The following is a 19,542-nucleotide window of genomic DNA, read 5'->3' as shown; positions in this document are numbered from 1 at the left end:
CTTTGAAATTTACCAATCACGGGATCGGCTCCTCCTCCCCCCGCTCTGGAGGAGAAAGCCCTCCAAATTCAGGAGCTGGTACTGCCCGTGGCTTCTCCCTGCACCCACGGGTCATTCTACAGCCAAGTAGAGAGTTTCAGATTCACCGACCAACTTGCGGAGGACTGAGATCGACAGCGGTCCCACGGCACGCGAGGGAGGGGGTCACAGACTAGAATAAAGCAACTCTGACACAGACCACTACACTGCAGGACAGAGAGCCACGGAGCATCCTCCCTTGGAACAGAGAGCCACAGACAAGTCTATCGCCACAGACCATCGCCCCTAAAGACAACTAGGCAAGGAGCCACCGGCGACACCCCGTCACGGCTAGCCTTCCACCAAGTCACGGAAATACAGACCACCCCACGGCCACCAAGCGTGCAACTGGTGCAACACCCCAGATCACCACACGACCACTGACGCACACCGGCCGCCGCCGACAGACACAGAAGAGCAGACCCACAATCAAGCATCAGAGAGCATCCCCCGACCGTCCACTGAAACGCAGAGTCGCAGAGGCCGGGTAGAGAGTCACAGGACCTGGGACCACTCTACAGCAAGCCACGGAGCAACCACGTGCAGCTGAGGACACAGGTAGAGACCGGGAGAGGTGTGTGTGAAAGAGAAAAAAATATACACAACAAAGTGTGTGTACACAACAAAGTGTGTGAGGAAAGACAACGTATCATTGAGGAATGACAGAGATAGGGGAGAGGGAGAGTAAGTAAAAGAGACCGAAAAGTGGGGTAAAGAAGTTAATAATCAGAAGGTGGAGAGAGGGATGGAGGGTGTTGGGCGGGGGATAGAAAAGAAAACTAAGGAGAGGGGAAGGGATAGAAACAAGAAAAAAAGATGAGAGATAAATGGGAAGGGTCAAAGAGAGAGATGTTAATGCAAAGACATAACGAGACAGAGCAATTGAGAGAAAAACAGGGTAGACAGAAATATAAATAAAAGAGGCGTAAAAAGTGCGAAACAAAGTAACAGTGGGAGGGAGAGAGAAAAAGTAAGAGGAAAAAGTGAAAATGAGAACAAGACAAGAAAGAAATAGAGACAGCGAGGGAGAGATAAAAGGAGAGTTGTAGGGACATAAAAGAGTATGAGAGAGGTGAGCGAGAATGTGAGAACCCGGAAGAGCGGTAGATACCGAAATAAAAATGACACGATGTGTATGTGACAGAGAAAAGGGAAAGAGGCTGCGAGTGTGTTTCGGGGTGACGGTTTGTGCTCGTACGCAAAAACGACTTAAAGGGAGAGAGAGAAGGAGCGAGAAGAAAATCGTGTTGGTGTAGAAAGAGAGTAGGAGAGAAAAAGTCAGAGAGGGAGACAGAGTGTGTGTGCGTGAGAGACAGAGCGAGGAGGAGAGAAAAAGAGAAAATGAAGCGAGAGGGTTCTAGAAAGAGTATGCATGTGTGGGAGACAGAGAAAGAGAAAATGGAAATGAAAGAGTAGTGAGAAGATGGCCACAGAGCAGAAGAGGAATCGTGAAATAGTGCGTGCGTGTGTGCGAGCGAGAGAAATCGCGGGCATGGGAGGGAGAAAAGAGAGAGGGACTGAAGAGAGAAGATGGAGAGTGGAAAGAGGGGTAGCATAATAAAGTGAGTGGGGAGAGCGAAAGAATGAGAGCAAGCGAAGGAAGGAGGGGAAAGCGAGAGGATTTGAAAGTGAGGGGGTAATCAGAGACAGGCAATTTGAAAGGGCAGTGGGCAAATATTAACGGAGGCCACTGCGAGAGCTGTGGAGAGTGCGTGACTAGCGCACTCTAAAGTCCTGACTCCATCAGCGTCGGTGGTCCTGATTTCATCAGCGTCGGTGGTCCTGATTTCATCCACGTCGGTGGTCCTACAGCGTTTCGCAGCCGTGGTCCGCCGGTTACTCACGCACCTCTATCTACACCAGGCACACAACACAACCCACTCAGCAGTTCTGAACACGTTTTAAAAGAAGGGCAGCGTCAACTTCGCGGCTGTCAGTGATCTGCGGGTGTGGTACGATTAGCACAGAGAGGAGGCACAGCAGACAAGTAACAATTCCTAGTGTTCAGTTTACCGATGCAATTAACAAACCCATCAAACTAACAGCACACCAGTCGAGCATGATGCTCACGAGCCATCTTCATAAAGAGGCACCTGTGTACCCCACACACTTCCCAGACGTAGAGTGGTCAACTTTCCGTTATCACTGCGCACGTGGAGAACAATAAACTCACGTAGACAGTCTGCTCAATCGGAGACGCCAGAAATCGTTTTTTGGGGAAGAGTGCGAGCTGTGTGTCACATAGCTCATTTTTGAGGTTTCAATCTAAATCCTCCAAGTCAGGCCCTCTAAAAATGATTATTTTGTACCCTGATTGAGTAATGTGAGTGTGATTACTATTCAAACTGTATTTGAGGTCTAATCTCCCCAGTGCCTTAAATGGGCTGGTAATCGCAAGTACTGAGTACCGGCACTTTTTATTTTTATCACTCTGAGTACGGGCACTCCCCTACTGCTGAGGAGTGCAGCAGTACTCATGAAAGGCAGGCTCATTGGCCGCTCGTGCTGGTGGGCACAAGGCTGTCCGAGTGGAACCTGTCTCTGACAGCCAAAGCGCGTGTGTGCCCACGAGCAGGGTCCATGCAGGCCTTGTGCTGTCAATCACATTCACACTAACTTGTGCATTTGTGCAAACACGGGAATGAGGCAGCCCGCTGAGAGCGGAAATTAAGAAAGCCATGGGAGGTAGTGAGTTTAAAATGACTTTAATCCCACCTGAGTGTTTTGTGTGGGTGTCTGTTTAGGTCTGTGTGTTTGCTTGTTTCTGTGTGTGTGTTTGTGGGATAGAAAAAAGCTAGGAAGAGAATCAGGACACCCTCAGCAGGTATTTTAAAGGAAACGTGTGGAATGCGTTGTGTGTACGTCTGCTTGTTTATTTCTGTGTATCTATGCACTACAATATATAGGATTGTGCCTAACAACTGCAAATAACAGCACGGCATAAAGATGCTGCAAATATTACAAAACAAGGAAATGCTGACATACTATAGTGTTTGGCTTTCATTTTGTGTAACGAGTTAACCTGCTTTGTTTATATAAACGCATTTCTCATGTGTTTTGGTATGTGTTGCAACTGGTATAGAAGCCATTAAGTGTCATCATGTCTTGCCCTTAGTCCTACCCCTAGCCCGCTCAAAACACATCTGGATCATTTTAATAAGTACCAGTACCTATTTTTTCTCATTTATAACACTGCCCTTACCCCCTCCAGGAGTAAGCCCTGACTGCTCGCTATCACCACTTATGAGAGAGAAGTTCAGAAAATGAATTCTGTAATCCAAATGGAATGAGTGAAGTATTCTTAAGCCTTGAAACATCAGTGGTAAATATTAGTATCTACCACGCATTCTGCCCAGTAACTCCCTTCTGCCACAGGACTGGCTCCACTGGGTAGGTTACAGCCATGAAACTAGGATACTTGACATCTAATCTCATCTTTGACACTTCCTCTAAATATTCTGAAAATAAACACTATTCTAAAGCTGGCAGGGCCCACAACACAGTCCCGTTTAGCTGTGCAAGGCAGCCTCTTGGCCTTGCCATCGGAATAACTGCCACTCCAGTTGTGGCCTAACATACTGTCAACAATCTGGAACCCGGAGACAGGGTTTCAACCCCAGCCTTCCTTATGACCAAATTGTGTGGTCTTGGGTAATCACTTTTTGAACTTATTCCCCTGCTCCTTTTTTTTGGCAAGATTAAAGTCCACTCACCTGTGAATATGTGAAGACTTTGAAACTTTATACACAAAATAAGCACCTGTAGCATATTCCCAGAAAGGGGCACCCAGTATGGCTTTCATTCACACACCAATGGATGTTTATTGGTAGGTGAATTGATTTGAATCTCAGTAGCTAATCATACTACAGAAGCTGCATTGTGCTGGTATCACAAGCTGCAGCTCCTCCCTCCCAGCCACCAAAAGACACCTGTTTTACAGCTCCATAGCTGCAAATGCAGGCCGGTTAGCTGCCTTACCCATATTGCCTTCTACCTCTAGGAACAGTACTAAAGCCTGTCCTGCAATTGAGTTGGCAGTAGAAGGGGTGGCTTCATTTGCATGGGGCACATTCCAGGTAAATTGGATCCAACCTTCTAGGCAATCTGTACTTATTGGCTGGCATTGTTGACAAATGGTACCTGATTCTGCTAAAGCTAGATACCATCTGTTGACAAGAATGTGTTACTCAGCATATCATTAATCTGTAATGAACCCCTTTACAGCTCCATCAATATTCCAGGATACATGGTTACAGTACTGACATTCCCTACGTGCTCATGGTATCAATATAAAAAGATACATGCTTAGTGTATCAATATTCCAAGAAAAATAACAAGCATTGGCATAGCCAATAAGTCTCGCCTTTGGGACCTTGTGTATTTAGCCAGAACTTTTGGCTTTGTTGTAGAGCATTGTGGCTGCTGTGCATCATGCTGAAAAGTTATAATAAAAAGTGTTAAGCATTTTTGTTACTTTTATACAAACCAAGACAACATTATATACAACTGAACAACCTGATAAAAAATTATTTGAACATAAAAAATGCCTTCTAGTTTTTTTGTAGTTGCACTGCTGGCAACTTCTCCCTGCCTGTTCTCATGCTTGTTTGGTATAATTTTTTTTGTTATGGGGGAGTGGGACATAAATAACGGGGGAGTGGAGGTTGGGATACAGTAATTTAATTAGAACACGAGCAGTGGACGGACACTAGGGGAGAATCAACAGATGCCAGATTCCGAGGGCAGACTGATTTGATGCTTAGGTAATGCTTAGGTGTGTGTAATTATGTGGCACTGAGTGGTAATATGTGGCGTGTATTTATGTTTCATTGAATTATAGTGATTCTGATGTGTGATTATGTGGTACTGAGTGGTATTATGTGGAGTGTATTTATGTTGCATTGAGTTGAGTGTAATTACGTGGTGTGTAATTATGTGGTACTAAGTGGAAATATGTGAAGTGTATTTATATTACATTGAGTAGAGTGTAATTATGTGGCGTGTTATTACTTGGCACTGAGTGGTATTATGTGGAGTGTATGTTGCATTCAGTAGATTATAATTATGAGGCGTGTAATTATGTGGCACTGAGTGGTATGTGGATTGTATTCATGTTGCAGTGAGTAGAGTTTATTTATGTGGTATGTAACTGTGTCGCACTGAGTGGTATTTTGTGGAGTGTATTTATGTTGCATTGAGTAGAGTGTAATTATGTGGTGTGTAATTATGTGGCACAGTGGTAATATGTGGAGTGTATTTATGTTGCATTGAATAGATTGTAATTATGTGACGTGTAATTATGTGGTATTGAGTGGTATTATGTTGATTGTATTTATGTTACAATGAGTAGCGTGTAAATATGTGGCGTGTAATTATGTGGCACTGAGTGGTATTATATGGAGTGTATCTGTGTTGCATTGAGTAGAGTGTAATTATGTGGCCCTAAGTGGTAAAATGTGCAGTGTATTTATGTTGCATTGAGTAGAGTGTAATTATGTAGCTTGTGATTATGTAGTACTTAGTGGTATGTAGGGTGTATTTATGTTGCATTGAGTAGATAGTAATTATGTGGCCTGTAACTATATCACACTGAGTGGTATTATGTGGAGTGTATTTATGTTGCATTGAGTAGTGTAATTATGTGGCGTGTAATTATGTGATACTGGCTGGCATTATGTTGAGTTTATTTATGTTGCTTCGAGTAGAGTGTAATTATGTGGTGTGTAATTATGTGACACTGAGATGCAGTGGTCATGATGAGTAATGCTGTGGTGCGCATAGTGTTGCCGTTGTGGAGCTGAGTGATGCTGTGGTAACGCTGAGTGATGCTATTGTGGCACTGAGTGATGCTGTGGTGGTGATGAGTGATGCTGTGGTGGTGTTGAGTGATGCTGTTTTGGCACTGAATGATGCTGTGGTGGTGCTGAGTGATGCTGTGGTTCCGCTGAGTGATGCAGTTGTGGTTCTGAGTGATGCTGTGGTGGCTCTAAGTGATGCTGTGGTGCGCTGAGTGATGCTGTGGTGGCACTGAGTGATGCTGTGGTGGTGCTGAGTGATGTTGGAGTGTCGCTGAGCGATGCTGTGGTGGCGCTGAGTGATGCTGTGGTGGTGATGAGTGATGCTGTGGTGTTGCTAAGTGATGCTGTGGTGGCACTGAGTGATGCTGTGGTGGCGCTGAGTGATGCTGTAGTTGCGCTGAGTGATGCTGTGGTTGTGCTGAGTGATGCTGTGGTAGCGCTGAGTGGTGCTGTGGTTGCACTGAGTGATGCTGTGGTGACACTGAGTGATGCTGTGGGGGTACTGAGTGATTTTGTGGAGGCACTGAGTGATGCTGTGGTTGCGCTGAGTGATGCTGTGGTTGAACTTGATGCTTCACAGTGACACACCAGCAGCAACCTAGATATTTTTCACATCTAAAAATACACGCTAATGTCTCGTTCATGTAGTGCTCGCCGCCCGTCGTTGTACAAAGCTGCAGCGTGAATCCATCACTGAAACTGTAGTGAATGTCAGTCAGTGTGCTCTGTTCTGGCTGTGACAGGCGGGTTCTCACACCCTAACCCTTCTCCGTTTGCTCTGCTTTCCCTTTATTGCAGATATTAGTGGACATCGGAGGCAACTTTGACTCTGAGCGAAACACTTTTATATCACCCAGGAAGGGGATTTACAGCTTTAATTTCCACATTGTGAAAGTGTACAACAGGCAGACAATTACACAGAAAGAATGTGTGCTATATAACAGGCCTAACATCACAACATATGCTGCATACGCCAGTATTTAACGAGGTGCGATTAAAAAATGTTATGTAATCCGAATTTGTAAAATTTACATATACCCATAGGGTTTTCGGGCGCTAGTGAGGAGACTGAAAGTGACAGCAGTAACAGGGAAAACAAGCGCAGAGTTTAACAAGAAAAAAATGTGAGCACCATCTGTTTGTGAATCCCGCCAATGCGATAATTGGAAATAGATGGGGTTAAAGCTCGCTCCAGCGGACCCTAGGCCATCGAACAAACAAGGAGGGACAATCACCCGCCTTGCACCAATTTCTTGCTGAGTTTTTAAAAAAGACACATGCCCAGGCCAATTGTGGGCTAAGAAAAAGAAGCACATGCACAAGCGTGAGTTCAGAGCTCAAAAACCCTTACTTAATGCCTCGCAGAGCAGTGCATGCGCGCTGGCTCAGGCGAGACCTAAAAATGCGATGGGTGAAGCTTTTGAATTTATTTTGGCCACTGGTAATTTCTCAGGCTACTATTTTTGGGGCATTATATCTTTCTCGATAGAGTCATGCCATACGCAAAACTGTTTTAGTCCTGCACCAAAAGGAACAGCCCAGACCTAACTTCCAGGTCTGGCTTCTTCAAGTTGGGAACACAAGCAATCCCAGATCAGTATGGGGTTATTCAGTGAGGTGCAGACTGAGTGCAGTGGCACAGTCAGCAAAGAACCAACAGCTTGGCATGCCTGCCACACTTAGGAAGGTGCATTAAAGAAAACAAAAAGTGAAGGATGGAAGGTTTGAATTTATCCCAGCCACTGTTGGAAGGCATGAATTTTCCTCAGCTACTGACGGAAAAGCTACCGGTGGAATGCTTGAATTAATCTCAGCTACCAATGGAATGCTTGAACTAATCTCATATGCCCAGGGAATGCTTGAATAAACCTCAGCTACAGGCGGAATGCTTGAATTATTGTCAGCTACCAGTGCAATAGCTTGAGTTAGCTTCAGATATAGGTGAAATGCTTAAATTAATGTCAGCTACCGTTGGAATGCTTGCATTAACCTCAGCTACCGATGGACTGCTTGAATTAATCTCAGCTACCGATGGAATGCTTGAATTAACCTCAATTACCAGTGGAATGCTTGAATTAATCTCAGCTACCGTTGGAATGTTTGAATGAATCCCCCCTACTGGTGGAATAGCATGAATTAAACTCAGCTGCCAGTGGAATGCTTGAATTAATCCCCCCCTACTGGTGGAATAGCTTGAAATAAACTCAGCTGCCAGTGGAATGCTTGAATTAATCCCCCCTACTGGTGGAATAGCTTGAATTAAACTCAGCTGCCAGTGGAAGGTTTGAATTAATCCCCCCTACTGGTGGAATAGCTTGAATTAAACTCAGCTGCCAGTGGAATGCTTGAATTAATCCCCCCTACTGGTGGAATAGCTTGAATTAAACTCAGCTGCCAGTGGAACGCTTGTATTATCTTCAGCTACTGGTGGAATGTTCAAATTAACCTCAGTTACCAGTGGAATAACTTGAATTAACCTCAGCTAGTGGTGGAATGCTTGAATTAATCTCAGCTACCAGTGGAATATTTGAATTAACCTCAGCTACCATTTGGATGCTTGCATTAATTTCAGTTAGCAATGGAATGCTTAAATTAATCTCAGCTACCGGTGGAGTCCTTGGATTAATCTCAGTTGCCTGTGGACTAGCATGAATTAACCTCAGCTACCGGTGGAATACTTGAAATAACCTCACCTACCGGTGGAATGTTCGAATTACACTCAACTACCGGTGGAATGCTTGCATTAACCTCAGTTACTGGCGCATTAGCTTGAAATAACCTCATCTATGGGTGGAATGGCTTGAATTAACCTCAGCTGTTGGTGGGATGCTTGATTAACCTCAGCTACCAGTGGAATGCTTGAATTAATCTCAGCTACAGGTGGAATGCTTGATTAATTGCAGCACTTGTGGAATGCTTGAATTAATCTCAGCTACCTTATAAATAAACGTATTAAAAAAACCTCAGCTACCTATAGAATGCTTGAATAATATCAGATGACCTTGGAATGCTTGAATTAACCTCAGTTGTGTTGGAATTGAATTAACTTCAGTTACTGGTGGAATGCTTGAATTAGCTGTGATGAATTTCAGCACCTGTGGAATGCTAGAATTAACCTTAACTACCATGGAAATGCTTGCATAATACCAGCTGCCCTTGGAATGCTTGAATTAGACTCAGCTGCTGTTGGAATGCTCAGTTAGTGGAATGCTTGAATTAACCTCTGTTAGTGGAATGCTTGAATTAACCTCAGCTACCAGTGAAATGTCTGAATTATTCTCAGATTCAGTGAAAAACTTGAATTAATCCCAGCCTCGGGTGGATTGCTTGAACTAGACTCAGGTACAGGTGGAATGCTAGAAATCATCAAAGCCCCTGGTGGCATGCTTGAATTAACCGCAGGTATTGGTGGAATTGCTTGAACTAACCTCAGCTGACGGTGTAATAGCTTGAGTTAACCTCAGTTGTCGGTTGGATGCTTAAATGTATCTCAGCTATCGGTGGAATAGCTTGAATTCACCGTAGCTACTAATGGAATAGCTTGAAAAACCACTGGAACAGCTAGAATTAACATCAGCTGCCAATGAAATGCTTCACTCAAACTCAGTTACTGGTGGAATGTTTGAATTAACCTCAACTACCAGTGGAATGCTTGAACTAATCTCAGCTACCGGGAGAATAACTTGCATTACCCGAAGCTAATGGTGTAAATGCTTGAATTAACCTCAGCTGCTATTGTAATGATTGAATTAACCCCAGCTCCCGGTGGAATGCATGAATTAATCTCAGCTACTGGTGGGATAGCTTGACCTAACCTCAGCTCCTGATGGAATGATTAAATTCATCTCAGCTACAGGTGGAATGCTTGAATAACCCTCAGCTACTAGTGGAATGTTTGAATTAACTTCAGCTCCCGGTGGAATGCATGAATTAATCTCAGCTACTGGTGGGATAGCTTGACCTAACCTTAGCTCCTGATGGAATGATTACATTCATCTCAGCTACAGGTGGAATGCTTGAATCAACCCCAGCTACCGGGGGAGTGCTTGAATTAACCTCATTCTGTCAGTGGGATGCTTGAATAATGTCACCTGCTGTTGGAATGCTTGAATTAACGTCAGATGCCAGAGAAATGCTTGAATTAATCACAGTTACTGGTGGAATGTCTGAATTAGTCTTGGCAACCGGTGGAATACTTAAATTAACGTCAGCTACCAATGAATTAGCTTGATTTAACCTCAGATACCGGTGGAATGCTTGACTGCTCGCAGCTGCCTGTGGCATGCTTGAATAATGGCAGCTGCCATTGGAATGTTTTAATTAACCTCAGCTACTGGTGGAATGTTTGAATTAACCTCAGCTACTGGAGTTATAGCTTGAATTAACCTCAGATACTGGTGGAGTCCTTGAAATAACATTAGCTGCTGGTGGAATGTTTGAATTAACCTCAGCTACCGGTGGAATGCTTGAATTAACCCCAGCTACCGGTGGAATGCTTTCATTAATCCCAGATACCAATGGAATGCTTGAATTCATCTCAGCTACCAATGAAATGCTTGGATTCATCTCAGCTGCCAGTGGAATATTCAAATTAACCTCAACTGCTGGTGGAATGCTGGAATTAACCTCAGATACCTGTGCATTAGCTTGAATAACCTCGTCTATTGGTGGAACAGCTTGAATTAACCTCAGCTACCAGCACCATGCTTGAGTTAATCTCAGATACCGGTAGAATGCTTGAGTAATATCAGCTGCCCTCGGAATGCTTTAATTAACCTCAGCTGCTGCTGGAATGCTTGAATTCAACTCAGTTACTGGTGGAATGCTTGAATTAACCTCAGCTGCCAGAGAAAAGTCTGAATTAATCTCAGGTAACGTGAAATGCTCGAATTAATCCCAGCCACGGGTGGAATGCTTGAATTAAATTGAGTTACTTGTGGAATGCTCGCATTAATCAAATCCACTAGTGGAATAGCTTGAATTAACCTCAGCTACTGGTGTAATTGCTTGAATTCACCTCATTCTGTCAGTGGGATGCTTACATTGACCTCAGATGTCGATGGAAAGCTTGAATTATTCCCAATTACTGGTGGAATGCTTGAATTAACCCCAGCTACAGGTGGAATGCTTGAATTAATCTCAGCTACTGGTGGAATGCTTGAATTAATCTCAGCTACTGGTGGAATGCTTGAATTAATCTCAGCTACTGGTGGAATGCTTGAATTAATCTCAGCTACTGGTTTAATGTTTGAATTAACCTCAGCTACCGATGGAATGCTTGAACTAATCTCAGGTACCGGTAGAATGCTTGAATTAATCTCAGCTACTGGTGGAATGCTTGAATTAACCTCAGCTACTGGTGGAATGCTTGAATTAATCTCAGCTACTGGTGGAATGCTTGAATTAACCTCAGCTACTGGTGGAATGCTTGAATTAATCTCAGCTACTGGTGGAATGCTTGAATTAACCTCAGCTACTGGTGGAATGCTTGAATTAATCTCAGCTACTGGTGGAATGTTTGAATTAACCTCAGCTACCGATGGAATGCTTGAACTAATCTCAGCTACTGGTGGAATGCTTGAATTAATCTCAGCTACTGGTGGAATGCTTGAATTAATCTCAGCTACTGGTGGAATGCTTGAATTAATCTCAGCTACTGGTGGAATGTTTGAATTAACCTCAGCTACCGATGGAATGCTTGAACTAATCTCAGCTACTGGTGGAATGCTTGAATTAATCTCAGCTACTGGTGGAATGCTTGAATTAATCTCAGCTACTGGTGGAATGCTTGAATTAATCTCAGCTACTGGTGGAATGTTTGAATTAACCTCAGCTACCGATGGAATGCTTGAACTAATCTCAGGTACCGGTAGAAAGCTTTCATTAATCTTAGCTACCAATGGAATGCTTGAACTAATCTCAGGAACTGGTGGAATAGCTTGAACTAACCTCAACTACTGGTAAATAGCTTGAATTAACCTCAGCTACCAATAGGATGCTTAAATTTACCTCAGTTGTCAGTGGAATGCTTGAATTATTCAGAATTTCCAGTGAGATGCTCAAATTAATCCCAGCTACCGGTAGTAGGCTTGAATTAATCTGTGCTACTGGTGGACTAGCTTGAACTAATGTCAGCTACTGAAGGAATGCTTGATAAATCTCAGCACCTGTGGAATGGTTGAATAACATCAGCTGCCAATGGAATGTTTGAATTAACCTCAGTTACAGGTGGAATGCCTGAATTAATTTCAGCTACCAGTGAAATGCTTGAATTAATATCAGCCACTGTTGGATTGCTTGAAATATACTCAGTTACTGGTGGAATGCTAGAATTATTCAAAGCCATCGGTGGAATGGCTTAAATTAATCTCAGCTCCCATTGGAATAGCTTGAATTAACGTCATGCTGCCAGTGGGATGCTTGAATAATATCATCTGCCGTTGGAAGGCTTTAATTAGCCTCAACTGCCGGTGAAATGCTTGAATTAATCTCAGTTACCCGTGAAATGCTTGAATTGATCTCAGTTACCGGTGGAATGGTTTAATTAACCTCAGCTACAGGTGGAATGCTTGAACTAATCTCAGGTACCGGTAGAATATCTGAATTAGTCTTGGCTTCTGGTGGAATACTTGCATTAACCTCAGCTCCCAATGGAATAGCTTGATTTAACCTAAACTGCTGGTGAAACGCTTGAATTAATCTCAGGTACCAGTGGACTAGATTGAATTAACCTAAACTACTGGAGGAATAGCTTGAATTTACCTCAACAACCGGTGGAATGTCTGAATTAATCTCAGCCACTGGTGGATTGCTTGAATTAAACTCAGTTACTGGTGAAATGCTCAATTTACCAAAGCTACCAGTGAAATGTTCAATTAACCTCAGATACCAGTGGAATGCTTGAATAAACCTCAACTACCAGAGGAATGGTTCAATTAATCTAAGCTACCCAAGGAATGTTTGCATTAACCTCAGATACCAGCAAAATAGCTACAGGTGGAATGCCTGAATTAACCTCATCTACCGGTTGAATGCTTGAATTACTCAATGCTACTGGTGATTGATTAGTCTGGCCTACTTGAAGGCCTAGTCACGGTCTAACATTTCGATAGTCCATGTTTTGTATACATTTTCACTTCCCTGTTGCTGTTCCCTCACTAGTATGCCTTCTCACCCACATTTCTCACTAGTTAATTCTCCCTCTACCTCCCTTACATCTGCTTTTACACTTCCTCAGCTGAATACCCTCAGTTTCTTTCTGTACAAGGCCTAACACCTCCTTTCCAGGACTGAGCAGATCACAAGAGAGTGAGCATTATTTTACAAGGTGCTCTATGTACTCAACAGACTTTGGCCTTTGGGGGACACTTTGGATAACATTTGATGTAGGTTGTGGTTGAGAGGTAGAACTGAAAACTGAAACCCTGCCCAACAGCGGGAAATCCTTCTGACACCACATGTCAGGAGGTCTCAAAACTCTTGTGGTGGGAGTGGATGTAGGACAAACACATCACCCATTCAGTCCAGGGCTTCACTGTTGAGACTGTTACATTATTGATCAATTGAAAGATAACTAGAGCGGCAAGAAATGATGTTATGTATATTGAGGCGCAGATCTACAGCTATACCACGTGTATATCTTCACTGACTAGGTACCCTCTGCTGTAATGTGCATCACTGTGTTGATTTCTTTTGCAGATTCTAGGTGGTCGTCCAGTGGTTGAATGATTCCTTTGGGTCATCAGGTGGTCATCTGACTCCATGTTCTTGTCCAGTGGATGGTCTGATTCCTGACAGAGGTCCACCAATGGTCATCTGATTGCAAGAGTTCATCTGATTCACCGTGGTCGTGCGTCTTCAGGTGGTCTTCACCTTCTACTTCTTTCACAAACATGGAGATGGTCTCTCCGGTGGATCCGTTCACTCAGAGCACACAAAATGGCACCAGTACAGATAATCTTACGACTGTGACATCTGATCCCTCTCCTCTGGGTACCATGGGCACCGGAAGATCTGGGCTAAACGCCGAGTGGATCCGGACCAACCGGGCATCCCGGCTCAATATGTGGATCCTGAACATGACGGGGGACGAGACATCGCCGCCATTCCTGACAGACGCCTGGCTGGTGCCGCTCTTCTTCGCCCTCATCATGCTGCTCGGCCTGGTTGGCAACTCGCTGGTCATCTACGTCATCAGCAAGCACAGGCAAATGAGGACCGCCACCAACTTCTACATAGGTGATTGCAATGCATGAAGCATTGGCCAGCAGGGCCTGCATGAGCAGATGGACTAGGCCTGCGAAAGATCGCGAGAACGCTGAGTGAGTGAGGCATTGCGGAAGCAAGTTGTGGTGGCGCGAGCGTGTTTACACAATACCATGTGAGTGATTGCCTACATGAGTGATTAGTGGCGGCTTCCCCATTGGGGCGTGTGGGCGTCGCCTCACTGCTTTCTCGCAGTGAGAGAAAGCATAAACATAAATGGTAATAATTACCATTTATGTTTCGCGAGAAAGCAGAAGTGCCTGGTTGGGGGTGGGCGGTTCAGCTATTTTGAACTTTTGTGACGCAAATAGATAGTGCCACTCGAAGAACTTGGAAGGAAACGTTTTCAAAGTAAGGTCCCCTTACTTTGAAAACGATTCCAAGTTCTTCGAGCGGCACTATCTATTTTGCTTCACAAACGTTCAAAATAGCTTCATTACAAAGTTTTGCATTTAAAATATTTTCAGACCTGCTGCTGTAACGCTGACAGGTCAATATGACGTATTGATTCGGGTACTGGCATGAAGACAGCTGTAGTAGTGCCTATTTACTGCGTGCAACCTAGATCTCAAATATTTCAGTTACATGTTATATTATGCTCATAGTTATGTTATTTGGAATCTGGTAGTTCCGTGACTGTAATGCCCCATTTTGCGATGGAATGTCTACCATGATTATTTTAGAGTGTGTGCGTTTACATCTGGAGAGACAAATCATTCATACATGTGGCTCTACAACACTTTCATAAAGAGCGTGTAACGAAGCAGACACACTACTCTATTAAGGTTAGGAATTGGCCTTACCTGGCAATGTAATATGTTTTTCAAACACCTCGAAATTATTTTTGAAAAGTTATTTAAAAAATAACATGTCGTGTCCTTCCCCTGCCATTTAAAATGCCATTCGTGCTTCCACACAAAACAATGTTTCCCTTTTTTTAAATGTATTTTATTTATTTATTTCATGTAATGCATTTTTAAGACACACGGGCATTAAATGATTTACAGTGTAATGCTTCAAAACTTTACAGCTATAATTCCTTGAAAAGTCAAGTCCTAAAGTTATACATTTAAATTGTACCTGCCTTTTGTTTTATGATCTCTGCAAGAAGGTATTTAGTAATTCTCAAAGCTTTCGGCGAGTGATAAATCTTTTGGGGGAAATGACTCTCCTTCAAAGCACTATTACAGCACCATACATGACGTCTGCCTTTTATTTCAATGACAAGGGCATTGGAAGAGCCATACGCATTTTCTAAAGTATTACTTATGAGGGCATTAAGAGTGTATTTTTGTACGGAGCCAATATTCAATTCTGTATGGATACAAGCATCTGTGCGCTAAAAGATAACAGAATTAAACTAAAATATCAATTACCAGCCATGTTTCATTTATTCCTCACATGGTATATAAATGGGGCCCTTTGCTTTCGAGGCCCTTTCATCACAGCCTAACGTCTCTCCCATTTAGTGCTTAATTTGAGTAGGTGCTTTCAGGTGCTCAGCACCGGCACTTCTTTCACAGGTCCGGGACTACAATTTCTGACCCTGCAGGTGGTGGTCTCAATATTAATTGTTCAAATTCAAAATAAAACAAATAACATACATTGCATGGTGACTGGCTGGTAAATGTTCATAGACAGGCCAGCATAGGCCTGTCCAGGCAAGCATGATAGTGTATCACCACGTTAGTGATGATGTCATCATGCCGATCACAAATCCAAGAACTCATCGACAAACTACGTCTTGCATTCTATTCCCTGAGTCTGCTGCACCCTGGCACTGCCTGAACCTAAGCTTCCCATTGGATTATTGTAGCTGGGGCTGGCTCATGATGAAGTTGAGGTAAGGAAGCTGCAAGAGCGCATTTGGAACTTGGGAGTGAGGGCTCTTGAGGAAGAATAAACAAAAGAAAGTGTGGACTTTCCACTTGCTGGGTAGCCAGAGTAGCATATCCTGCAGCCCTGCAGTGCTGCTATCCTCAACATGCTCAATGCGGCTGTGGCCCAACACAACTTTTGTGTGCCATGGGGTCACCTGTAGAATCTGTTCGCTGTTCTGCAGCATGGTAATTGAGTCCAGTGGGCACCACAGCCATACTTACTGGCATTGGCAGCATTACGGCTGGGGACCATGCCTGTTCTGTAGCAGGCAGGGTCACAGCAAGCTGAGCAGTGGATGCCGATGCCGTCCCCATAGCTGGACCTACTAATTACAGGCAGCACTAGCAGTGACATCACCTGCTGTGCTCGAGCAGCTACCTGTTCTGCAAATAACCCAGTTATACTGCACTGATATAACTGTGCATTATGCAAAAAAAGCATTTTCATTTGGTGTACATTTTGTTTTTGCACTCGGTGTAGGTAAGAAAGTAAAACACATGTCGTCTTCCTCTTCTTTAGGAAAGACAACAGGAAAACGCAGAGTTCAAAATAGGAGGGACATGTACAGGCTGACGACAGGGGTCACAGGCAGCAGCAGTGTTATAGATGAGAGAGAGAGCAGGAGTAAAGAGGGGAAAGAAACAACAGGAGAGGAGAGAGATAAGACGGAGCTAAGTAGAAGAAAAGGAAAGCAAATCAGATACAAAGAGAAAGCAGCCATGATGTGAAGAATAGAGCTTTAAGAAGAGAGAAGACAGAATGAAAGGATGTAGAGGACAGAACAGAGGAAAAAAGTAGACAAAGGATAAAACTGAGACACAGCTAATCACTGCTAGAAGAGTGATAATAAAGAGCCAAGGTTGAGGAGAGAGAGAGCAGATCATGGATAAAAGTGAAGAGGAAAAAGGACAGGGCTAGAATGAATAAAGGGCAAATCAGAAATACAGGGAATAAGGTAACACACCAGGTGTGAAAAAGATAATAGAAAACAGTTAGAGAGGTGAGAGGTTAGACTCTTAGAGCAAAGACTTAGGGGACAGACAACATATCAAGGTTACAAGATAGACTGAGGCAGTGAGAGTGTTGAAAGTGGGGCTCACCGGAGGAAGAAGTGAGCTGTGGCCTCCTTGGTAAAATTTTCAGCACCTGCACTTCTTTTTTTACAAATTAAGCACTGCTCCCATTCCCTCTCTATCTTCCTCGCTTTCTCTCTCTGTGCCTTAGTCTCTCCAACTCGTCATCAATGTTTCCCTTGTTCCACCACTCCCTGTTGCTTTCCCACCCTCCCTTCCTCTGCTCCGATGTTGAGTCTTTTGCAAATGCCTCCCTTTCCCTCATGAAACATTTTCATTTTCTTTTTATGGAAACACTTTTTGATAGTCTGATAGCTGCAATTTGTTACTAGGTCACTCCTTTCTCTTTTAGTGCGCTTCCACGCTTATTTTAAAAAATGTTGTACCACTCCAAACTTGGCATCTGCCATCTTGGAAAAGTAAATTAAAAGTAAAAAAAAAATAGCAAAAATAGCCGAAGCATCATAACGCAGTGTGCGCATAGATGGTGAAGCATGTGGACATATATAGCTTATATAAGTTTTTTTTGTTTTTGGTGATGCTTTTCCATATCAGGAAACATGCATTTTTTTCCGGTTTGGCCAAATGCGGAACAGTGTTACCAATAAACACAAGCAAAGGGGCAAGTAATGGCATTGAAAGGAGAGAACATTGCCTTGCCAATGCTCACTGTGCCATGTGGGCCTCTATGCATGGAAGTATTTTGACTTGGACAACAAGTGGAATGCCATCCAAAATTGTAGGGATATAATAGATAAGAACGTGCAACTAAGGCGATGTTCATGTGGATAAACTTAATCACCCAATAAAATGATGATGATGATGATGAATCCTGCCAGTCGGTTCCAGGATCAGGATATATAGAATATGTTATGACAGAGGGTGGAGAGTCATGTGATGTGACGAGAACATTGTGCTGTCCAAGCGTGATGGGTCATGGAACAGAACATTGTGGTGTCAGGGTTATAGGAAATGAGACAGGGCATTGTAATGTCAGAGGGTGATAGGTCATGGATGTAAACAGAGCATTGTGATGTCAGAGCTATAGGAAACGAGACAGGGCATTCTGAATGGGTTATGGAACAGAACATTGTGATGTCAGAGGGTAATGGGTCGTGGAACAGACCATCGTTGTGTCGAAGCTATAGTATGGGGTTATGGTCATGCGAACAGAATATTGGGATGCCAGGGTTATAGTAAATGACAAAGGGCATTGTGTTACAGGGTGGTGAGTCGTGATGTGAAGAGAACATTGTGATGTCCAAGGGTGATGGGCCATTGAACAGAACACTGTGGTGTCAGGGTTATAGGAAACAAGACAGATATTGTGATGGCAGAGAGTTATGGCACTCTGGTTTAGACTGTTTAATGTGGCTCACTTTCTCAATCTCGTTTAGGAATGAGCATCGTTTTTATTCTGCAATTAAGATTTTGCAAAATCTTTAATTTTCTAAGTGCAGTGTGTGCGTGTGGTGTTTGCGTGTGTGTGTGTGTGAGAGAGAGTGTGGAGAGAAAACATTTATATTTTTTCACTGATATGTATGCTCCATCACAGTAGGGGTTCTGATGACAAAGTACACAAAGACGGCTTTTTGTATTTGCTATACTGCATGTTTATTTCAGGTGCTATTAGCTTTAATAACGTACGTGTCTTCCACAGAATAATGTTTATTGAAAACAGTATGTGAAACACTGGACAGTGCGATTTGATTGCAATTAGTAACAATACCAACATGTTCAGTTATGTTAGTCACTAGGTGGGGTTTTCTGAATACGTTGAGACACCCATCTGTAGAAGATGGAGCATTTCTGGCAGGCCTTTGTCAATGAGCACTTGAAATGTTGTTCTTCTGGGGGCAGTACAACCACGGAAGAGAGGATGCCTGGTCTGACGGCATCATTGTGCAGGTCAGGCGCAGTACTTTGTTCAGCTACTAATTGGTGTGAACATTGGCGAGGTGAAAGTCGACATTTGCAAATTAGTCAAGAGGGGTTTTTGGGACCTCAAATTTGCTTGAAAAAGCACCATTTGTCCACTCTTTTTTCAAAAAGTCTCTAAACCCCCCTTAGGTTGTTCAGGCTCACTCGCTACGCTCGCTCGCTACAGTGCTGTATGACAATCATTTTACGCCTCACCCGTTTCAAATGTCACCAGACGCCACTGTGAGTGATGTATTATTGCTCGTAGGATAGATATGGCATGGCCGAATGAAGTATTTCAAAGGGAGGGAAACATTGAAAACACCTACTGCCTGATAAAAAGGGACTCTAAGCACTTAAAACAAGTATGCGCTGTAAAGGGCAATGAAAGTATGATTCATGCCAGACTACTAAGAAATTCACATGAGATGCATTTGCACACAATTAATCTAAAGAGCTTAAATTCAAGTCAGAGGTTATGCTAAGAATATGCAGTGCTTAAATTAAGCCAGTGGTTTCTGGTTCTC

The 19,542-nt window shown here is 43.4% G+C and overlaps 1 protein-coding gene across 1 annotated transcript in view; it reads left to right on the top strand.

Annotated features, from left to right (window-relative positions):
• Positions 1-480: 480 nt before the first annotated feature.
• LOC147748324 (G protein-coupled receptor 54-like) overlaps positions 481-19,542 on the top strand; it is a 124,856-nt gene continuing 105,794 nt past the window's right edge. The window contains exons 1-2 of the mRNA XM_086936408.1: positions 481-636; positions 13,582-14,114. Of these exons, the coding sequence (XP_086792534.1) occupies positions 13,769-14,114 (346 nt within the window). The 5' untranslated portion in view covers positions 481-636; positions 13,582-13,768. The remainder of the gene's footprint in view (positions 637-13,581; positions 14,115-19,542) is intronic.

Source organism: Lissotriton vulgaris, chromosome 1_1 (genome assembly GCF_964263255.1).
Source record: "Lissotriton vulgaris chromosome 1_1, aLisVul1.2, whole genome shotgun sequence".
NCBI lineage: Eukaryota > Metazoa > Chordata > Amphibia > Caudata > Salamandridae > Lissotriton > Lissotriton vulgaris.
Note: the sequence above shows the minus strand (reverse complement) of the source record. Positions and strands in the feature narration are given on the sequence as shown.